General features: G+C 35.0%; 1 protein-coding gene across 1 annotated transcript in view; it reads right to left on the bottom strand.

Moving 5' to 3' along the window:
- Window positions 1–22,277, bottom strand: part of LOC118747223 — a gene marked incomplete in the record, with an annotated part of 110,204 nt that overhangs the window by 30,942 nt on the left and 56,985 nt on the right. Inside the window, 7 exon segments of the mRNA XM_036481211.1 lie at window positions 1,323–1,420; window positions 1,549–1,708; window positions 1,905–1,999; window positions 2,449–2,593; window positions 14,871–15,029; window positions 15,369–15,515; window positions 19,331–19,423. Coding sequence (XP_036337104.1) covers window positions 1,323–1,420; window positions 1,549–1,708; window positions 1,905–1,999; window positions 2,449–2,593; window positions 14,871–15,029; window positions 15,369–15,515; window positions 19,331–19,423 — 897 coding nt within the window.

Here is a 22,277-nt window from a genome sequence, read left to right as displayed (position 1 = left end):
TCAGAAACATTTTTAATTAAGTTGTCACCTATCTAAATAGTAAAAACTAAAAATATTGAAAAAAAAAATTAAATTTTACAAGATTGGTACCAGAAGAAAAGTGTTTCAGAAAGTTTTACTAGAAAATCTTTGTTGAAAAGTTGCCACCCGTGAAAAAGCCGAATATCAGAAAAATTTTTAAAATATAAAAATTTAAACAAATACACAAATATCCTGTTTTTATTCCTTCTAACTTGAAAGCTCTTTATTGGATTAAAAGAGCTTTATAAAAAAAAAATGTTAATAAAAAATTTCGATTTACATATAAAGCATTTAAATTCTTCTTTACTGTTTCTGAATTTGGGCCTTAGTTAATATTGTTTTAAAGGTATCTAGAAAACAGGTAAACCAATTACTTCCTTCTGGAAATTAAATTTATAGTTTTATAACTCGACTCTACATTAGAGTGGTAAAAAATTCTAGTCGGGATTTTAGTGCTCTCACCCCCTAGGATTGTTCTCTACCAAAAAAATGTATGCCTGTTTTTACACCCGAGAGCACTTGTGCAAAAGGGTATCATAATTAGTTCACATAACGGTAGTTTGTAACAGCCAAAACGAATGGAGATATATATAGCAAAAAAATATATACATAAATGTTCAGCTTAAAAAAGACATCGATTAAGCCGTGACTATCTGTCCGTCCGTCCGTCTGTGCATACGAAAACTCGAGTAAAGTTTAGATATATTAACGATATAATATAACTATAATATATTTCCGAACGAAAAATATGGATTTTCACGAAATCTATACCATTTCTATGAAAAATTGCTTTTTTTTTTAATATACATATATAAAAAATACATGAATCACTTTAAGCGCTTTTGAGTGACCTTGTAAATATTTTTGATTTAAAAAAAAAGCGGGGATATATTTTTTCGATACAGAACCATCCTAGGAGGTGAGAGCATTAACATTCCGACTTTACTTTTTTTGGGACCATCCCACATATCGCGCACTTTCTTCAGAGGTTTATTGATTCAATATTTGTTGTTTTTGATAGTGTGCGCAAACAATATTTTAAGACCGTTTATAAATTTATCTTCCGCAAAAGCTTAAATCAAATTTGTTTGTAATTTAAAAAATCTGCCTACTTTATAAATACTTTCAAAACAATATTAACCAAGAGTTTTGAATTTATTGTACACAAATATTTTGACGGCGAAGTGACGTACGCCGGATATTTTGTAGTTTATAATATTCACAAGCATTCGAGATTTCAGAAATATGCAGAAGTGTTTCGACCGTCAATAGTAGACTTCATATACATATAAGCAACTTACGGTTTAAACGCTGAAAATCTAATACCGGTAGTGGTGACTAGTACAATAAAACTGCAATAGAAATACACACTCAGCATACGATCTGGCTCCGATCCGTACTAATGTAGAAAAAAAGAAAACATTTAAAAAAAGACAAATTTTACTACTTCCCCGCTTGAAGTGAAAATATAAAATATTATTACAACCAATGAACCTTTCAAACTCTTCACTTCAGTCACGCACTCACCTTTTTCTCCAGCTCATCATCCTTGAAGGACAAAAACACCGACTGACAATGCTCCGCACGTAAATGGTCAATGCTACGTGCATCTATCGCACGCATCAAATACTCATTCACTTCATCCTCTGGATCTTTAGCACCTTCCGCGCTGTCACCAAAGCCAAATCTGTAAATAAATATATTCGCACATTAATTACAATGGAGAACCAAAATCACTCGTATGTAGCATATGAGGATTAAAAAATTACTGTTAAATAGAAACGAAAACCCAAATAGAGCAAGTAGAAAAGGTTAAGCACACCAGCTGAGAAATATAATAAAAAAATAAAACATTTTACCGTCACTTCAAATCGTCTACTCACTTGGAGGCATTCTTCTGTGTGCCAGCGTGTCCCATCATCCGCAGCTCCTTGGAAATGTTGCCATTCACCTGCAGTCGGTTGCGTGATTTCTTGTGCTGCACGCACGCACGAATGCACACATGTGTCCACGTACATATGAATATGAATATGAAAATAGAGGATTTTTTTTTTCGTTTTGTTTGTTGAGGCAAAATTATTTATGTCTTAGTACTACGATTGCAGCACTCAGCTTTCTATGCTACTATTTTAGGCACTTATTTCATTGGCTTTTGACACTTTGCATAACCCGTCTTATTTGCTTATAAATATGTTCATTTATATGTATGTATGTATGTACATAAATAATTTATTTTACATATAGCAAATTCAGTTGGATGCACAGAATATACACGTGCTTGCACATACATACATACATATGTACATACAAATGTTGGCGGGCAGTCACGCGTTTGCAACACGTGCCTGGCATCAGGTGGACTTTGTGCATTATTTATTATTACATACGTACCCACACACACACACACGCACATACTCGTACACTTACCGGTCGATAAATATCACCTGGCACTATGAGATAAGTTTCGATTTGATGATCTTTCAGATATGTATTTCGTTCGGCACCTTTGCCCTCCTCCACTTCGTAATCGCCATCCAAACACTTGAGTGTCTCCTTGGTGATGTGAACGCGTCTGTTTGAGACAGAAGAAAATATGGAAAATATGTAAATGAGAAAATTTCTGCAAATTTAACAAATTGAATACGGAATCAAATTTGCATACATATGTACGTCTTTCATCCATATACATATTTGAAGGAGTGCTTGGATAATAATTTTGCTTTAGGAAAATTTACATGTTTAGTTATGTTTTGGTTACTCAGGGCTTTTGAGAAGCGCAACTTTCCCCAACAAATTGGAAGGTGGGACACAGTTCTTATTTATTATATGTATGTACATTTGTATATTTTATTTCAAAATCAAAAATGGTACCTGGAATTATGCAACACATCATTGGTAGCGGGTATATTAGGTTAAAGTGATAGGCCCATGAGACCCACTTATACCATGAGAATTATTACCTTTGTACTACTCTCTTTGGAATGCTAGCTGATAAACTACTGCAAAAACCGCAGACAGTTCCGAACAAGGACTTTCGAAGTAGCTTCATTTATAGGAGATATTCTGATATAGCAAATAAATCCACGGACTACATGCAAAAATCATAAATTTTTAACATTCCGAAAGGGAATGTAGAAAACCCAAATTTGGATAACGAAGCCATTCATATCTACAATCAAGGGTGCAAAATTGACTGCGGTGTAAAAGGATTGGATTGGTATCGCTCAGTACCTGCGGTTGGCCAGCATATTCCAATCTGAAGTTCTGAGTATGTATGTCGCACTGAGTTATTCTGATAGCCAAGCAGCAACTTTAGCTTTAGCATTTTAACCACCGTGTACCGCAACGAATACCTTCAGGACTGGGACATTTGTATCCATAGAAGGTAGGGAGAAAGCGCGCAAATTGGCCAATGAAGGAGCTTAGAACTGGTACTTTGTTAAAAAAAAAAATGGTCTAAACCATTAAATATTGGCTAATTTAATATTGAGTGGCAGTTCAGTAATCACTAAAACGAATCGTTCTCTTTATCCTTCAATCAGCTGCGACAAAGTGCTTTAGTTGTGGTATTCGCAGCTACTCCATTTAATCCAAACACAGGCTGATGGATTTTTCGCTGTGCGAAATCAAAAAATTCCCCTTGCCGATTCTGCTTCACTAGAGTACAGAAAGTCGTTGATGTTGCATATGTATGTTCTTGACCACGCCCAGCGCCCCTGCGTAGTTGACAAAAGACTATCTATCCTAGAGTAGTCTACTCGTTGGAACCAACTCGTGTATCCTTTCTAGCAATTTATCTGCCACATAGTTGTTTGCGATATAGTTTTGGTTTAGTAGCCGTATATATGTATGAATATGTACATAAGCGGTAGTCTAATTAGTCTAATTAGGATCCGACGCACCCAAGAGATACATATTTTACACATTCAGCAACAAATGTTTGAGAGCAGTATGGGCTCCATTATTTAATTTTTCGAACGTTTGATCTCAAAACATTACTAATAAAAATTATCGACAACCCTAACAATTCGCGGTACATCGCTTCTGTGATAACGTTATGCGTTTCCTTTTTCATTTTTGCATCAGAACTACCACAATAAACATGATCACATTGAACCGTGTTAAACCGGTTTCCGGTTGGATAATATTTACGTTCGCCCGAAAAGCATTCAAGTTTTGATAGATCTCTCATACAATGGATCTTTTATAGTTTTTTGCTGACACTGTCGCGCAGGTTTTCCATAAGTAGTATGTTCTATTTCATTTTGCATGGAAAAATCTAAGACAAAATAAGAGATAAATATGTTTACTCAAATTAAACAGTTACCAAGCATTATAAACAAACATATTTTGGGAAAAAATTTCTTTTGCGCTAAATTTTTGGCTTGAAAAAATATTTTTGCCAATATGATAATAATTTATTGCGGGCAAAATGTAAGGGAAATGAGTAATGTTTAGGAAAACATATTTGGGGCAAAAACTTTTTCTAACAAATTTTTTATAAAATTTTTTTTTAAGAAAATGACGTTTATCTGAATTATAAAAGCTTAACTATGAAAAAATTATTTATGGGTAAAAAATGATTTCTTTGAGAAAAAAAACAATATTTGGAAAGATTTTTTTGGGAAAAACAACTTAAAAAAAAAAATAAATGTTTTAAAAGTACCTAGTTTTGGAAAAAAGTATTTTTTGGGTAAAACTGTGATTAGCTAAAAATTTTTTTAATAAAAAGTTTGAAAAAATTACGCATTAGTAAAAAAAATTAAAAATGTTTTAAAAGTACCTAGTTTTGGAAAAAAGTATTTTATGGGTAAAACTGTGATAAGCTAAAATTTTTTTTAATAAAAAGTTTGGAAAAAATTACGCTCTAGTTAAAATTAACGTAAACTTTTAGAAAAAAAAAAATATTTTTTTAACTGAAATTTTTTTTTTTATGCGAAATGTTTTTATTTAGCCCACTATAAAAAAAAAAACATTTTACAATTGAAATCATGAGTTTTTTTATTATAGGCTAATGGTCATAAGAGAAAGTTTATGCTAGTGAGGTGGCCGTTACGTGAGGTTACACACTTTTCTGCACTATTAGAATTTCGAAATCGAAAAATTTATTTTTTGGCTACACCCAAATGAAAAATGTGTAAATATTTGCAGACGTGCAACCTATTCGGTAGGTATCGAGCGTGGTTCCAACCGGACAGTATTAATTTCTCAGCCACTTCGACGACCGCCCAACCCGAACTTCGCAACTGTTTAACGTGACGCTTTTGGTTGGACTTATGCGTCTGTTACCCACCGATGGAGCCGCCCTCCCGTACTTGCCGTCCGTATTAACACACAAAATTGCTGTTGATAGAGAGAGAAAGAGAAGCAAAGGCAACGTCAGTGTCATGCGGTAGGTCGTGTCAGCTGACACGGTGTCCGGTTTTACGTCGGTGGGTAACTGGGCCCTCAATATATATTGCCGGCTAAAATAGCTCACAAAATGAAAGGTCCATCCGGTTATCGTGCTTTGTTGCGTTGAAGAGAGACCTTACGGTGGACCTGATCGTACTTTTGCTGCATCTGATAATAAAGAATCCAGAATCTAGAAACGATTTGCAGGTTTCTTCTTGGCATCTTTTAGATATGTACGTCCCTATGTATCACTGCTTTTAAATACTTTTAGCGTTTATTTTTAAACTTTTCAAACACAATGTTAGTACACTATTTATAAACTTTTACAGCCACTGTACGCTTTTACTGCGGTTATCTTGACAAGCGAATTTGCCTCATACCTGCATACTTACAATCATAATAAGTTAAACTAAGGCAAAAAAATCCTCAAACAAGAATTTACTCGCAGTTGTGCCAATTTCTAAACGAACAAAAACAAAAACTAAGGAGACATAGTTAGAATCCAAGAGCGTTGAACGACGTGGCTGGCGGAGGTGCTTTGAAGACAGTTTGGAAAAATCGCGCAAGCAAGCGGAAGCATAAACAACTTTGAGGGTTCTTAAACTTTTTATATACATAACAGCATGTCCATGTAGTTGTTAACGGATTTGGTTGTTGCTGCTGTTGTTGTCGGTCGTTGGTCGACGGTCGTTAAATTGTGTTACATCTTCTCTTTTATGCTTTAATGGCCATTGAGGCACTTGAGAGTCCAACGAGGCAAGAAATTGATTTCGTGCCGACAACGCCAACGAATACAAAAAAAAAAACAAACGAAGACCAACGACGTTTGTGTGGGTTGGGTGAGTGTGCGTGGATGGGTGTATTGTATTTTGGGCTTCATATATGTACATATGTATATGTATGTTTGCATGTGTGTAGCCATAAAATCCAGTGGTGCACATGTTCGCTTGAAATTAAATTAAGCTAATGAAAGTGAAATCAAAATAGTTTAAGCAATTTCTTACATTTCTCTATAGACTCTAAGGTTCATATCTACGTATGTATGCACGTATATGTTAATATCTATAAGTTCGCCATAACTGTTCTAATTAATTTAAAGTGGTTTCGAGTTTTCCAAGCAAAAATCAATATCGTCACGCAAGCTTCAATTTGGTTAAAAATAGCAGATACAAACTTAACTACTGTGAAATCTTTTTTCGATGACCCTTTTGATAGACATGTATGTACATGTTTCTATGTGTAATAGCGTATTAAAGCAAAATGTCATCGACCTAAAATTATATAAAAATGTGTCCTTCAAAGAAACTAAAAATTATCCTTCCTAGTATCCAAGGCATTAAATTAATAATCCGTAATAATTAACATCGTTTTTAAGGAACTTTAGAAATGTATTACTTAGATATTATCAGTAAAGCTTTCGACCGTGCGTGCTTTCAATGTTGGTGTTGCATAAATAGTTAGTTAAGCGAATGTTTTTTAAAAGGTTTGTTATGCTTAGTGTGTTTGCCATTTACTCCTTTATTAGGCAAGAGTTCGTTCGAAAGAATGCTAAAAATATATCTTACGGTTGCATACTTACAATTTCCGGCACCAGATTATATAAATGGTCAGGGGGGAAATTTCAAAACTTCAAAGATATATAGAAATTCTACTGCAAATTTTATAAGCGCTCTAAATGGTAAAACGTGTGAATGTGCTACAATAAACCCTGGCACGTCTTAAGCGCTCTTCTTTGATGTTGGTAGCTTTAGGTTAGTTTATTGGTAGGAAAATCCCTGAGTACTCGAAGTGAAGTCCAAAGTCATCTTATGACTACCACTCGCGAGAATTTCTCCGGAGTGTCGATGAAGTTCAATATTGGATGTTTACATCGGGATCTTATAAAAACAGGGCAGACGAGACATTTCCAACTCATCATTCTCCGAGCAGCTATCGCAATAGGGATCCGAATCGATACTAAGTAAATTGTTTCTCATGGGTTCCTATTGGGCAGTGCCCGTTCAAGACTTCTGGCAGAATCGAGAGATGGGGCTTATCTAGCTGAAAAGGTTACCTTGATCGAACGATAGAGTAAAATCTATGAAGGAGGAAAGCGCATATTAATACAGGAGTTATCTCGCATACCATGACCTAGAATTTCCTACAACGGCATTGTACTCTGGAACGCTTATCAGCTTGATTTTAAAGTAATCGGAGCCTTCGAATTCAAACTCGATCTACCAGTTAATATACTTGCGAACCTCTGTTACAGGGGCTGCCATCGCTACATTCACCCCTTAGAGTTACATGTATGTATAGAGTAGGATTCAACAGGAGCCAATATCCGTACGCACCCATTCCCTTCACCATGTATAAAGTCGAAGGTTGCAAAAATGATCATACGACGGGTTAAAGAAGAAAGCAGTGTTGCTTGCTCTGTTTGCGGAATGCAAAATCTAATCATAATGCACTTATGATTTCATATAGCCGGCAGATAACTCTCGCTTCTCAATATGTGACTTTCTATACTTGACCATGTCACAAGTGGAACACCACGGATCGAGGGAAGATGGACATTAGGTACTTTATATGTATAGCCACGCCATCAGCATAGGCGGTAAGCCTTTGATTCCAGCCTTCCAGGAAGTGGCTGATGGCGTCAATGCCGAGAAAAGTGTGCGATAGCCTTCCTTTCTATTTGCACCACCATAGCCCAATTTCGTTCTGGATACTACAACAGGCTAAACTCCGGCATGCGGAGAATCAGTTCACAACTCCCAACACATATTCGCTTGCCCCCTAAACCCCAATTACCTAAGGCCCCTCTCCCTATGGACCAACCCCGTTGGAGTGGCACACTTTCTGGGTCTCCCGTTAGTTGAGCTTGACTACAGCGATTGAGAGACAAGCCAATCTAGGTAGGGCTTGGTAGCCGCTACAACAACAACAACGCGGAGTATGATAAGAGAGAGAAACGAAGAATCATATTTTCTTAAACACATATACATAGATATATGTAAGTCAATCAGTCTTTGGAGAATTTTCAAAAGCAAATAACATTAGCTGAGAAAATTATTCGTAATATCTGCTTTATTTACGCAGCCTTCGTAGATGGTAGTCAGCCAGTGCCATGACAGCTCCAAAACCATTTGCAGTTGTGCGAAAATAAGCTGATCTCATCCCGATAGTCTTCCATGTGTTTGAAGAATTTCCGCCATTAGGCGGGTTTGACCTTTCTGACCGCAAATTTAAAGTTACCAAATCCTATGCTATAGAGTTTTTGATCAGAGTTGTATTGAAAAAGCGGCTGCTTGAAATCCTGAGCATTTGTCACCAGTGCAGATTTACTTTGCTCGAGGACCCACTCAGCGGCCATGAGTTTACAGATTATCATTCAGCTCTCTTGGAGCGCCCCTGCTAAGAACTCCCGCAGTTTCCTGCTGTAGAGGTTCCAATTCGTCCTTCTGTAATGCCTGAAAGGAATATGCTTAGACCGCCGACCACTTGCATTTCCACAAAAGTGGTTTACAAACGCCTATACCGAGCCAAAAAGACAAACAAAGTTCCGACAGAATACGCGTTGACAACGCTGACATCTAACATTGGACACCAATACTAATAATATTCACAAGACCTTGCAATCGAAAAACGAAAATTATGTCAGCGACGTGAAGATATTTTGTTCTTTCTAAATTGGAGAAAAAAATTTAATCGTATAAAATGGGGCACCCCCTCAGTTTTGCCCCCTTTTGATATTTGTAATATCAAAACCAACTTTCAATTTTCTGCTGTAACTAATACAAGGTGCTCAATGACTTTGAAATGCGTCCCTGGATCGCTTGGAAACTGACCAAAACATTGATGCTTTTTATAAAAAGCTACTGTTGCCATGCCAACTGAAGCTTGTATTTTGTTTTAGCTAATATAAATTTGAAATGGTGCTTAACCAATTAATTGGTTAATATATGGAGCACTAACCGCCAAAAAGAAGTAGGCGACATTTGTTCAAAATTTTCATTTTTTTAATGCAAAAATACATCTAGAAGCTCTAGGAATATTTCTGCGTCAAAAATAACATTTCGAAAGAACTGTTGCTTACATCTTTTTGGCGGTTAGGGGCCGATATGCACAAAATACTTCTAGAGTAAAATATAAGCATCTCATGAGCATACTTTTATTTAGTACTTATAAACGTAAAGTTTGGTGCCAGCACTACTTTCGGCAAGAGGAAAAATGTTGGAAGGTGCCGCAAACCCTATCTCGGAAAAAATTTCTTTGAACCACTCTAATGTACACACTTGGTATTTATGAAGACGAAATTCGTGTTACTTTATCAGACCATATACTAAAAAAAAATTTAAAATGTAACAAAGTCCCTTAGCCTTATTAAAAAAAAATTGGGGATCTTAAATTTACTTTGGTTCTTTTCTTGTACAACTCACAAAGCGATAAGCCAGCCATTTAGGAGGGAGGAAACAGATTACGAATTGATACATTTATGTAGGCTGAGTGTTCAAAAGCCGAAAGCTTTAATAAGGATTAAATTGTCGTTATCAACAAAGGATGTCAAGGCTAACTGTTAATTTTTGTTATCTTCACTATGCGGGCACACGTACGTGTACATATTTACATGGATGTGTATGAGTATATATGTATTTCTCGTTGTTACTAAGTACCATGTAAGAATTCGTTGCGGTTGAATAAATATGTAGTTGAGCATTGGAAAGGAATGCAATGAAAGCAAACGCAAGATATACACATGATTGAGCAACATACTGGTTTGAAGCATCATTACAAGGATATCCTTAAATTTGTTTTACTCCGCCTTTCTTTTAGTTTCACGCTTAATAAAACAAGAATTTGTGTGTGTTTTATAGTGAATTACTCAGACGCTACGCATGTACTCGTAAATGTGGCTACAGCGTTTTGTGGAGAAGCATTCCTTTTAATCGAGATACTTATGCATGTACATTACGGTAGACCGTATTTTTAATAATCTCACCCCCTAGAATTGTTTTATACAGAAAAAAATTATTCACCTGTTTTTTTATTTTCAAATCGGAAAAAAATATTTAGAGGTCGCTCAAAACGTTCAAATTTTTCCATGTGTTTTGTATAGGAAAACATGAAATACATTCAACATTCAATAGAAACTGTAGAGTATAAGGGCAACATAACTTAATCTAAACATAATGCAAAAAAAATATTGAACTAAGAGAAGAGAAAGGGAATCCACAACGGAAAATTTTGCTTCAAATGGAAATATCTTTCCAGACGTTCATTGATCACGTTAGCTATTTAGTCTAAGGTAAATTTTTTGGCCTTCCTTCTTTGGATAAGAAATGTACTTGCCATAAAAAATATGTAAAATTATTATATAAGCCTCAACAATGGTAAAATTAGGTGCCACTTACAATCATATGACACCGTTTCGCGTTAGCAGGAAGTCATCAACAACTTATTGCTAATAAAACATTATCTGCAGTAATCGATTTTGTATGTACATACCTACAAAAATAAATGACTAGCACTTAACACATTTTGCTAAGTGCCTGGCCACGATTCTCTTTCAATTCACTGTGTGCGCTTTGAAGTTGCAACAGAAATGGAGACGAGACATGGAGAGAAAGGGTAAGCCAGCCGGGTGAGTGGGAGGGTAGGAACATAAAACGATTAATCCTCAGGCTTCTTATAAGAAAAACGCTGCGTACTCGCAACGAAGTTCCTCAAGCGACTGATATCCATTCTAGAAAGCTCGCAAAAACAGGGTACCAGGCCATATAGTTGGCGCAGTTAGAGTCCGGTGACCAGTTGGAACTCCCACGAAGGTAGAGAGGTGTAATTTTCTAAATTTCAAGGGCTCCCTGGTCCGCCCTCGGTCTAAACGTGGGCAAAAGGCTTCAACCATCCTGCATTACAAGCTTTTCGCCTTGCTGGCTAAACGCCCAGCTGTCCAGACTTCCTTGACATAGTTGCCAACTTGGTGCTTTAAGCACTAGATTTAGTGCTTTTTGAAAATTAAAACGCAAATAAAAATTATTTAGTGCCTAGTGCCTTTTTTAGTGCTTTTTTCTGAACTAAAATTACTTCGAGATGGTTAAAACCTGAAATAATTTGAAATATTTAAGGCTGTGGCAGCACTGAATTTACAAGACTCTATAAATTTAAATGGACTAAAATACAACCATGATTGATAAAAAGCTGAAGTTGCAAGTTGCAAGAAGTTGCAGTATTCGCGTTGAAAATGCTAGTACGCAAGTAAGTTAAGTATTTGCTTTTTTCTTTTCTAATTATTTGTAAAAATTTTGATTTTTTTTACCAACTGAGTAAAACATATCATTGGTTGGTGCTGAATCCAAATCTGGCCTCACAATTGCTCTAGCACTAGAATTTTGAGATATCCCTCAAAGTGCCAAAAACACGGTTTTTAGCGATATTTGAGGTTATATAATGAAAACATCAAATTATTTGCCTATTTCTAATTAGGGCATCATTTTCGTTTGATGCGATTCGATTTTTCTTTCTCGGTATATGCCAATTTTAATGTGCAGTACTTCGGTATTATGTTATGAAAAAAGCATCCCTTGATTCAAAAAAATTTGGTGCTTTTTTCCAAGTTTTTGGTGCTTTCTGAAAATCAAAAGATGGCAACACTGTTCCTCGATCCGGGAGAACTTCTTCAAGCATTCGCTGTCTTGCCAGCTCATCGGCCATGCAGTTTCCAGCGATTTCGCTGTGACCAGAAACCCGCATAAAATTAATAGCGCAGTAACGTTACCGTGATTCTGTTGCCTCAATTTCAGGTTGATGGGGAGAGATCGTCGCTGAATACACCTCCACCTACTTTCTCATTCAGCTTCGATTCATCCGCAAAGAAGTCAAAAGAACCCTAATTCCAGATACTGCACTCTCTCTCAACCTATGCAAATTTTCAAGGAGGATCAAGGATAAAATTTTAAAAGGACATTTTCAGCAATTTTTCGTTCCTGTTTTGAGTTAATCATGTCTTTGAAAATTCAAAGTCCTTTAAAAAAATCCGAACGTCAGAGAGAAACACTAAATACATATACATATATATCGTCGTTTAAAGTACAAAACCGCGTATCAACAAAATGCAAAACCGCGTATGTGAGGTTGTATAAATTATTTTCTAGACAGTAAAAACACTCATATTTCAAAATGGTTCGCATTTCTGGCTAGTATATTTCAGTTCGAATGGATGAGGATTGAGCCAACAGCTTGCGTTAGCAAATCCAATTTAAACGACGATATATATATTTTTCCCAAATATGTTTGGGACCTAGTTTCGCGAACGTATTAGTTTTTAGGTGTGTAAAATTTACTGTCGCACGATGTGATATTTTACCGTTTTAAGGCCACAAATGATTAAAAAAGATGATTGAAATGCATGTAGTCCATTTTGGTGAAATGAAAATTTCTAGGAAACAAACGAAACAACCACATCCATCAATTTTCCCAGATTATAAAAGTGTAATGTGCTTACAGCACTTCAAAAAGATACCAAAACTCAATTTAGTTGGATACTGAGATCAAACAGCAGCAGAAGCAGGCAGCGACGATGAAAATCGATCAAATTTGGCCATCCACAAGAAATAGGTTTTTGGAGAACACATGAAAAATCATTGAAAATATGCTAGTTGTTGATTGTTTGAAAACTTCAGCTTATGACTACAGTCACGTAATTTCAGATTACCGATTATTCCGAGTTGAAAGAATTCTCTGATTAAAAAAAAAGCCAAAAACCTTATATTCGTACAACCAGCTCAGCAACAGAAAACAGTGTAAAGTTGTTCCTCCTTCTTTACACAACATACAACGCTACTGAAGTTGGCAGAAATGTGAGAAAATTAGAGTGTGTAGGTGAAAATTGTTAGTAAGTGATTTGTGCATAACGAATTTGCATGCAAGTGCCAATTTAGTGGAGCTGGTATGTCACTCAACTGAATGTTGTTGTTTACCATTCGTACTCCAGCGGTTGAAATTTGCCCCAATTTTGTGGCAATGTTTCTATACTCGAGCATAAATACATATTGTAGGTTTGTATGTCGTTGTTGTCCATCGAGTTGAATTTGATGTATAAGCATGAATTACCTGTGCGTGACATTCATTCCAGAACCCAGCAATGAAGGAGTAGAGTAGTATATAATAAAATTTGGTTCTAACTACGCAAATGATTAAGAAAAATAATTGCCTTTTGATTATCTTACAGATAGTTCGTATGTCGTAATGGTTGGGCGTTGCGGCCAATTTACGGTGCATTTTGCTTATGGTATCTAAGCATACTATAAAATTACATTTTTGGTAAAAGTTATAGCTATTTCGGATATGACCACTTCTTCTCATCAGACTTCTTCAACTGGGATTCGATTCAATGACCCCAGCCGCCTAGCCAGCAGTCAACCACCCACTGAGCTAAGTTCGCCACATAAACTGTTGTTGCTTTTTCCAATTTTTCATTTGTTAAGCCAACTAAAGGGTGATTTTTTAAGAGCTTGATACCTTTTTTTTTAAAAAAAACGCATAAAATTTGCAAAATCTCATCGGTTCTTTATTTGAAACGTTAGATTGGTCCATGACATTTACTTTTTGAAGATAATTTCATTTAAATGTTGACCGCGGCTGCGTCTTAGGTGGTCCATTCGGAAAGTCCAATTTTGGGCAACTTTTTCGAGCATTTCGGCCGGAATAGCCCGAATTTCTTCGGAAATGTTGTCTTCCAAAGCTGGAATAGTTGCTGGCTTATTTCTGTAGACTTTAGACTTGACGTAGCCCCACAAAAAATAGTCTAAAGGCGTCAAATCGCATGATTTTGCTTATTTACGAAGCCATTCAACCAGAAATGAGCCTCATCGCTGAACAAAATTTGTCGATAAAAAAGCGGATTTTCTGCCAACTTTTCACACATTCAACACATTTCGAACCGAACACTGATTTTGGTAATAAAATTCAATGATTTGCAAGCGTTGCTCGTTAGTAAGTCTATTCATGATGAAATGTCAAAGCATACTGAGCATCTTTCTCTTTGACACCATGTCTGAAATCCCACGTGATCTGTCAAATACTAATGCATGAAAATCCTAACCTCAAAAAAATCACCCGTTACAATCAAGCGCAGCTTGATCATGTGGTTGTTGTTGTTGTTGGTTTTTGCTAATAATTCTATATTTAGAATGTTTAATTTTAGGTATGCTCTTCCTAAATCAATTATTTTTATTGTTTATGGCCTTATAACAATTATATTCAACATTTTTTATTGAACTTGAGGCCGTTTTTAATAGAAATTTTTGTGAAAAAAAAATTATTAAACATTAACTAAACAAAAGTAAATCATCCAAAAAACTTGTAAAAAATTGCGTTTCTATTTTTTCTCCCACCACTGTATATGTAGACATGTGCTTGCATAAGTTAGTATCTGGCAAACGCAGTTAAAAACTTTTACGCCATTTAACACTCACCCAGGTATGCCGCCGCTTTCCATGTGGTTAGCTAGTGTCACATCATTCGACCACACATCAAATTGCCACTTGACCAAGCCCAGTACGCCACAATGCACACGTCCGGTGTGTATGCCAACACGCATATTAACATTGACAGCCATCACCTCACGAACAAGCCTGAATATATTGGTGAAAAGGAAGTATCAGTAAGTATGTAATAATAATATTTAGCTAAGCACATATACATATATATGTATGTATATTAACATATCTGTGTGCTTAGTATGTATACGAAAAAATCGTAAAAAGCACATTTGGAATGTTTAAAACGTGTTAAGAAAAAACTTTTCTAAACCTAAGTGTAAAAACGTGTTCGAACGCCTACGAATAGACTATAACCTCAGGGTGTTTCTTGTCACTTTCTTATTTCTTATTTCTTATTAACATTTTTTTGTTTTCTAAGCAAAAAAGAAACAATTCAGGGATGTATGTATGTATTAATTTGGTTGCACTTACGCTATCGCATCAATCATGTCTAAACCCATTTCCACGGCACAATGTGCATGATCCGGCCGTGGCTCGGGCAAGCCAGATACACAGTAATAACAATCACCCAAAAGTTTGATTCGCAGGCAATGATGCTCAGCTGCCAATCGATCAAATCTGCAAATTTGAAGAAAAATGTCGTAGAAAGAAAAATTTAATAAAACCGGTTTATTTACATAATACCTAAGAAACTTTGCCGAAATACGGGTTTGAAATTTTTTTCGATTTTATGTTGAAAAGCGTTTAAAAAATTAGAAATCTCGGTCAATTTTTCGTAAAGTTATGGGCACTAAAAAAAAAAATTTTTAACAATTCGAAAAGAAAAAATTTAATCAGGAAGGTCTCTCTAAATTGGTACTATAACATAACAAAATAAAAAAAAATCGGAGATGGAAAAGTTAAATGGTGTCCGAATTGGGTTGTTTGTATGTGCATTAGGGTGATCCTTAAAAAATCAAATTAGCGATTTTTTTCATTCTCACCCCCTCAACGGGTAATACAACTATCACCGATATCACATATAAATTTTGCTCCCAATTGGAGACGGTTAAGGCGTGTCGCACAGGAGGCAAAGTTCAGATTTCTCTATAGAGACTCAAAAAAGTAAAATAATTTTTTTTTCGTCTAATATCCAAAATCGATACTACCATAGTCGAAGATATCACATATAAATTTTGGTCCTGATTGGACTCGGTTAAGGCGTCTGAACTTTGACCCCTTTGCGATCTGATGTAAAAATTTGCTTCCTACATTTAAGGACCACCCTAATATACACACGATATTTAACCCTCCACTGCATGCATTATAACGAAGATGAATAAAAAAGTAAAACTATGAAGAACACCGTATTTAGGTACCTATAAACCTATATCGAATGCGAGTATCCGAATTTTGTCTGTATCCACGAATATCCGAACGGATAAACGAATATACGGATAGTCCCCCAGCCCGACCGCGCAGTATTTGATGCTATATCTTGTCGCTGATTTAATAAAGAAAACAAGAACATTTTGAATTGTTCATCTCCCATCAATACCTATTTAAAACCCAGTTGTTTTATCCACTCTTAAGATGTTGAAAATATGTACACAAAAATATGCTTTTAAAAAATATAATTTAGCACTTTTTAGAATTATCCAATTCAAAATTAATAGCGCCATGTAAAAGACTGAGTAGAAATTATCAAATATTTCACGAAATTTTCCTTCAGCTCACCACTCCAACAAAATTTCATTCGCCATCATCTGAAATGCCTAACATCGTTTAAAGGTTTATTATTGAATTTCTAATAAATACACAGAGTAAGCACTGTAATCCACAAATTCGTGCCAAGTTAGCAACATTACTTAAGCAGACACCTGTGTCAATTTATGAAGGCATGCAATGATTTGTTGTTTTTTATGAGACATTGGGCATAGCAATTAATTATTTTACTTGAAAGAGATGAATCATTTCTGGCACTTATCTAAGGCGTTTAACAATTTCAGGTCACATATGTTATTCCTTTGTTGTAATTTATGCAATGAGGCTGTTATAATTTTTTAACATGTAGCAAGTCATATTTTTGCAATGCCAATTAATAAATTGTTGTCTTCGACAAACCCAGTAAGAAATGCACACCAGGAAAGTGGAACTCAGGCAAGCCCATACATATGTAGAAACCAACTAATTTCGGGTGTGCATAAATAATAATATTAATAATAATAATAATAGATTGGCGCTTACACAATATGTTAGTGTTTGGCCGAGCTTCTCCTCCGATTTGAGGCGTGCGCCTCGTTATTGTTACACAAAGGGAGGGACCTACACTTTTATGCCGACTCCGAACGGCGATTGTATTTTTGTGAGAAGCTGTTTTTCATGGCAGAAATACTATCGGTGGTTTGCTATTGCTTGCCGAGGGGCGACAGCTGTTAAGAAAATACCTTTTTTCTACATTTTTTGCGATGTTTCTTTGACCAGGGCTTGAACCCAGGTCCTGCAGAGTGGAAGCGTGCACTGCTATCCACTACACCACAGCTGCCACCATAAATACTGTACGAAATAAATCAGGAAACGGCCTAAAGGGATCCAAGGATTACAATTTTCTCTTTCACAGCTTCGCTCTTTTCCATTTTACTTAGCAGCTTTGATCAATGTAAGGAACCAAATTTGCAGAGCTGCATACCAATTTTGAATCGAATTGGTTTTTGAGACGAACTGACGTTTTTTTTCTGGCCGTTTTTATTTTGAAATGCCAAAGCCAAACCGAAAATCACAGATTTAAACAAAATTTAAGTAATTTATTTTTATATCTTAGGTGTCGTCTCCGCTGAAATGGCCCTTATATAATAAGCTTAAAAATTTTTATTAATACAAACAAGTAATTTTTAAGCAAAAAATCCGACTTTAATTCTCATAAAAAAGTTAAGATTATCGTTAATTTCTTCATGATCAAATGATTGGATTTAAACCAAACCACCTGTCAGGTTTACTTTACTTTAAAAAAAGAATTATAGAAATCGGTTTACGTGGTCCAAAGTTATGCGGCAACATACATAAAATAAAATATATATATTTCGACGAATTGATAACCTTCCTGCTTATTGTTTGTGAAGTCGGTGAAAAATAATGAACATTAAATGAAGGAAAAAATAGGCAAAACTGGTAAAATGCGCACACCTATTATTTTGACCACTTCCGTTTGAAGTTAAGGCCAAATACATGTTTCAATCCATCGAAAATGAGGATTTAAACCAAGTTCTTGAGTTTCCATTGAAAATTCTAAGTATGCAGTATTTGTCAACTCGACTAGGCTTACGTATTATCCAAACCTTTAAAATATTTATTAAAAATTTCTTAATTTCGCTCTGGGTATTTTAGAAAAAAGTAAGTAAGTAAGTACATACATCTGATTTTGTTTAAGGTTGTATTTTTCTCTTTTTTCTATCTAGATCCCTACCTCTACCACTAACATTTATGCTTTTCTGTTTTCTTCACCTTCAATTTAATCTTTATAATAAATAATCGATAACAAAAATCTATTAAAAATTCGATAACGATAACGAAAGGTAAATAATCGATATCAAAATCGTTAAATAATCGATAAATAATTGAAAACCGACTCGATAACAAGTTCGATAAAAATATCGATAACAAAATAGTTTAAAATATCGATTAATAAATCGATAACACAATCGCTGAAAATATCAATAACAAAATCGATAAAAATATCGATATATATTATATATATATATTGTCGATATACAAGTTCCGAAAGAATCGCTTGCAAAATCGATAACAATATCCATAAAAACTTCGATAACAAAATCGATAAAAATAACCATAACAAAACCGATAAAATATCGATAACAAAGCCGATAAAAACATCGATTATTATATCGATAAGTCCCGAGAATCCCAAAAATCCCTAAAATCCCACCATTTCCGTGTGCAATTTCCGTTGAATTTGCCAATTTACTCCCAACCAACCAACCGCCGCTAAAGAAGTTTCACTTCAAAAAAATAATTCATGTAATTTATTAAAACCCACTTAAATAAAAGTGCCTTGTGAATTCACTTCTTCAAGCAAAATTTAACCAGTTGAACCGAACCGGGTCCAGGGAGATACTCATAAACCCTCTCTTGTACCGGTACATGTTTTTTAAGTGGTGCGAACCACTGAATCGAACCGCCTCGATTTTAGGAGGGGTTTACAGTCCTGCAAATTCGATATGACCGCAAGTTTATCATCTGCGTTAGATTTCAATATTATATGAATTATCGAAATCGGTTGACGAGTTTGAAACTTATGCGGTAATCTTCATTAAAAAAAATTTTATAAATATTCCTTTTTTTAAAGTCGATTAAAAACGCTTAAAGCCAATTTTTAGGTTTTTTCGAGTTATGACGTTCTTCATAAGTATAATACGAGTACATTACATTCATCTTACCTGGCAAAAAGTTCGTTAAGCAACCGAACCAATTCTTCGGCGGTGCATTGATCAGAGAGGCTGGTGAAGCCGCAAATGTCCGCAAAAAGTATGCTATTAGAGAAAAAAGAATGTTTATTTATTTAGATCAATGTAATGAGCTATAAAGATAAGAATTTGTGTTCAATTATAAATGCATATGTTAAGCTAAAAGATGATTAAAATTTAATTAGTACAAATTGCGATAACGGAAATGAATTTATTTGGCAACATGTTAAGATACGAGTAAGCATGAATGGTGATTTATTATGTAGTATCAAGGTGAAATTGAGATGCTTAAATATTCCGTTCAACGCTAAGAATAAATACGTAAATTCGCACATACATAATTATCTGCTTTATGCATACCTACGATGCATACACATACTTTTGCTTGTAGGAGAAATAAAGTTTAGCCTCGAACCATAAGATAATATTATTTAAAAAGAACTTGTATGTATGTATCTTACAACAGTTTAAATTTTTGAAATATTTTTCCCTGTACGAAGGTTGCCCTGCTCTTCGAATTTAAGATAAACCCAGACCAAGGCAGTCATACGCACCCACACCATTGAACCACTGCTGCCGCAAATTTGAAGCCATTGGAGAAAAAACATTTTTTCATCCTCTACAAATACGAAATATCTGTGGCTCTTTGTAACGATGAATTTCACACAGCTGTGTAAATAGTGCATGGCAACTTGTGGCACAAGTATGAGCCATGCCAACTCACAAGTGCTGTCTGTACTTTACAAGCGACAAGGTAACGAACGACCAAATTGCCTACCTTTGGACATTTACAAGTACATTTTTTTATTATTATTTTTGTTTTTTTCTTTTGCTTTTTCTGTTGACATCGAAAGTGGCAATTCTGAGAACAGGAAAAGAGCAATTCACGCCATAATCACTTTGGCGCGATTCACTTTGTGCCGCCACACTGTGCGCCCTCTAAGTAGCGCGTAAATGTGAAGTCTTATAGGAAAAGAAAGAAAAACAACTGCAACTTGTTAAATTTTGAATGTATGTATGTATAAATGTGTGCGAATAGGAAATCGTAAGAAAATTGTTGCTCGCTCCATGAAATTGCAAAAACCTTAAAATGGATAAGAGGATATGCGCAATCGGTGGTACTTATGTACATGCATGTGTATGTGGGTGTGCTCGTATGCATACATGCATACATAGCTTCACATAAATAAATAATGATGGTAATGATTTATTACATAGCATGTCACCTGGAATAATTTTTTTATGAATTGGAGTGTAGAAAATTTAACCTTTAGGACTAATGGAGCATGAGCGAACTGAATTACAAGTACATACACTCGAAGTTGACAGTGCAACAAATTGAATACGAAGAAAATATTGAATAAATAGAATGAGAATAGCGAGTGGTGAGCAGTGTCGGTTTTCATTCCATTAAATTTCAAATCTCCCTGTACCGCTAAAAAGTTCTAACTTCAAAAAATAAAACGTTATTGCACATCTATGTAGAATCCCAGTTCTTTAATTTGAGTTCTCATTTTGGAAATTCGAAATAACGTTGCGATGACCTTAAAAAATACATGGCAACCCTAATTAACTTAACTTTTTCGTTTGGCCTAATATTTGTGTTAAAGTTAAACAAATTCGACTTTCCAAACAGGTGGCAACCGCTTTAAAAGTATTTTCAAACTAAAATCTTTTTATCGTCTGGCATTGTTATACATATTTCAATTAACTGATGAATTAAGTTGACTTTGATTTTATAAGCGGCAACCCTCTTAAAAATTATTTTCCGACCCAAATTTCCCTCATTATTTTTCGTAGGATATTGTTATAAATACTTCATGTAACTGATGAATTAAGTTGAAATAAATTTTTTAAACACGTGGCAACCCTCCTAAAAATAGTTCTGAAATAAAGGATTTTAAACCCATTTCCATTGATAACCATCGTTTAGTAATTCATTTAATGTATTAAATAATTTTAATTTAACCTTTTAAACTGAGGCAACTCTCAAACCTATCATTTGACATCCATTTTTAATATTTCATATATGTAAGTTTGTATAAAATAATTTAATTCGACTTCTCAAATATGTGACAACACTCTTCAAAATATTTTCAACCTACTACCTTCTTAAACCTCTTTTGATTGACACCAATATAGTGATACCTTATGCACATGCCAAATCCCTTTAATTAAAATTTAATTACATTCTTTAAACCATTTAAAAAATTAGGCTAAATTTTTTAAAAAGTTATATCAATTGTAACAATATGGGTATCAATCGAAATGGGTTTGAAAAGAGTTTATTTCTGCACTGCATTAATGAGAGTTACCACGTGTTTAAAAAATCAAAGTCAACTTAATTCGGAAACTGAAATATGTATATGTATATCATAATGTCAGACGGAAGAGGTATACAAATAATTTCGTTTGAAACGCCTTCAAAGAGGGTTGCCACCTATTTGAAAAATTGAATTTATTTAAGTTATACCCAAGCTGAATGCAATTTTAGTAAAAACTTTGCTTTGAAAATCTTATAATTAGGGTTGCCACCTGTTCACAAAAATGTAATTCAATTTTGGCTTTCTAGTTAAAATTAATTAATTAATTGCCATCAACTTATTTGGAAAAACTAAATAAGTTCGACACGATTTACTTTCTTATCATGATTATAGAAATTGTTGGTCACTGCGAACAGCTCGCTTGGGTCTTCAGAATAGACTGGACTAACCGGCACAGGTGCGAGACAGGTATAGAGACTTCTCAAAGCCCGTTTCGCACAAACACTAAGACGGGGCAATAAGAAGACAACATTTCTTGTAGAAAAGAAAACTCCGTAAGAGAGCATAAAAGTGAAGAACTAAAGTAGTAGCGAATCAGAGGAGCGTGTGCAGACAGCCTACGATTTGTGAAAGCATTTATGAGAATTCGCTTGAAA

This window comes from Rhagoletis pomonella, unplaced genomic scaffold (assembly GCF_013731165.1).
Source record: "Rhagoletis pomonella isolate Grant_MI unplaced genomic scaffold, Rhpom_1.0 Rhpom_scaffold_00011, whole genome shotgun sequence".
NCBI classification, from domain to species: domain Eukaryota; kingdom Metazoa; phylum Arthropoda; class Insecta; order Diptera; family Tephritidae; genus Rhagoletis; species Rhagoletis pomonella.
This window is presented reverse-complemented; position numbering and strand designations above follow the sequence as displayed.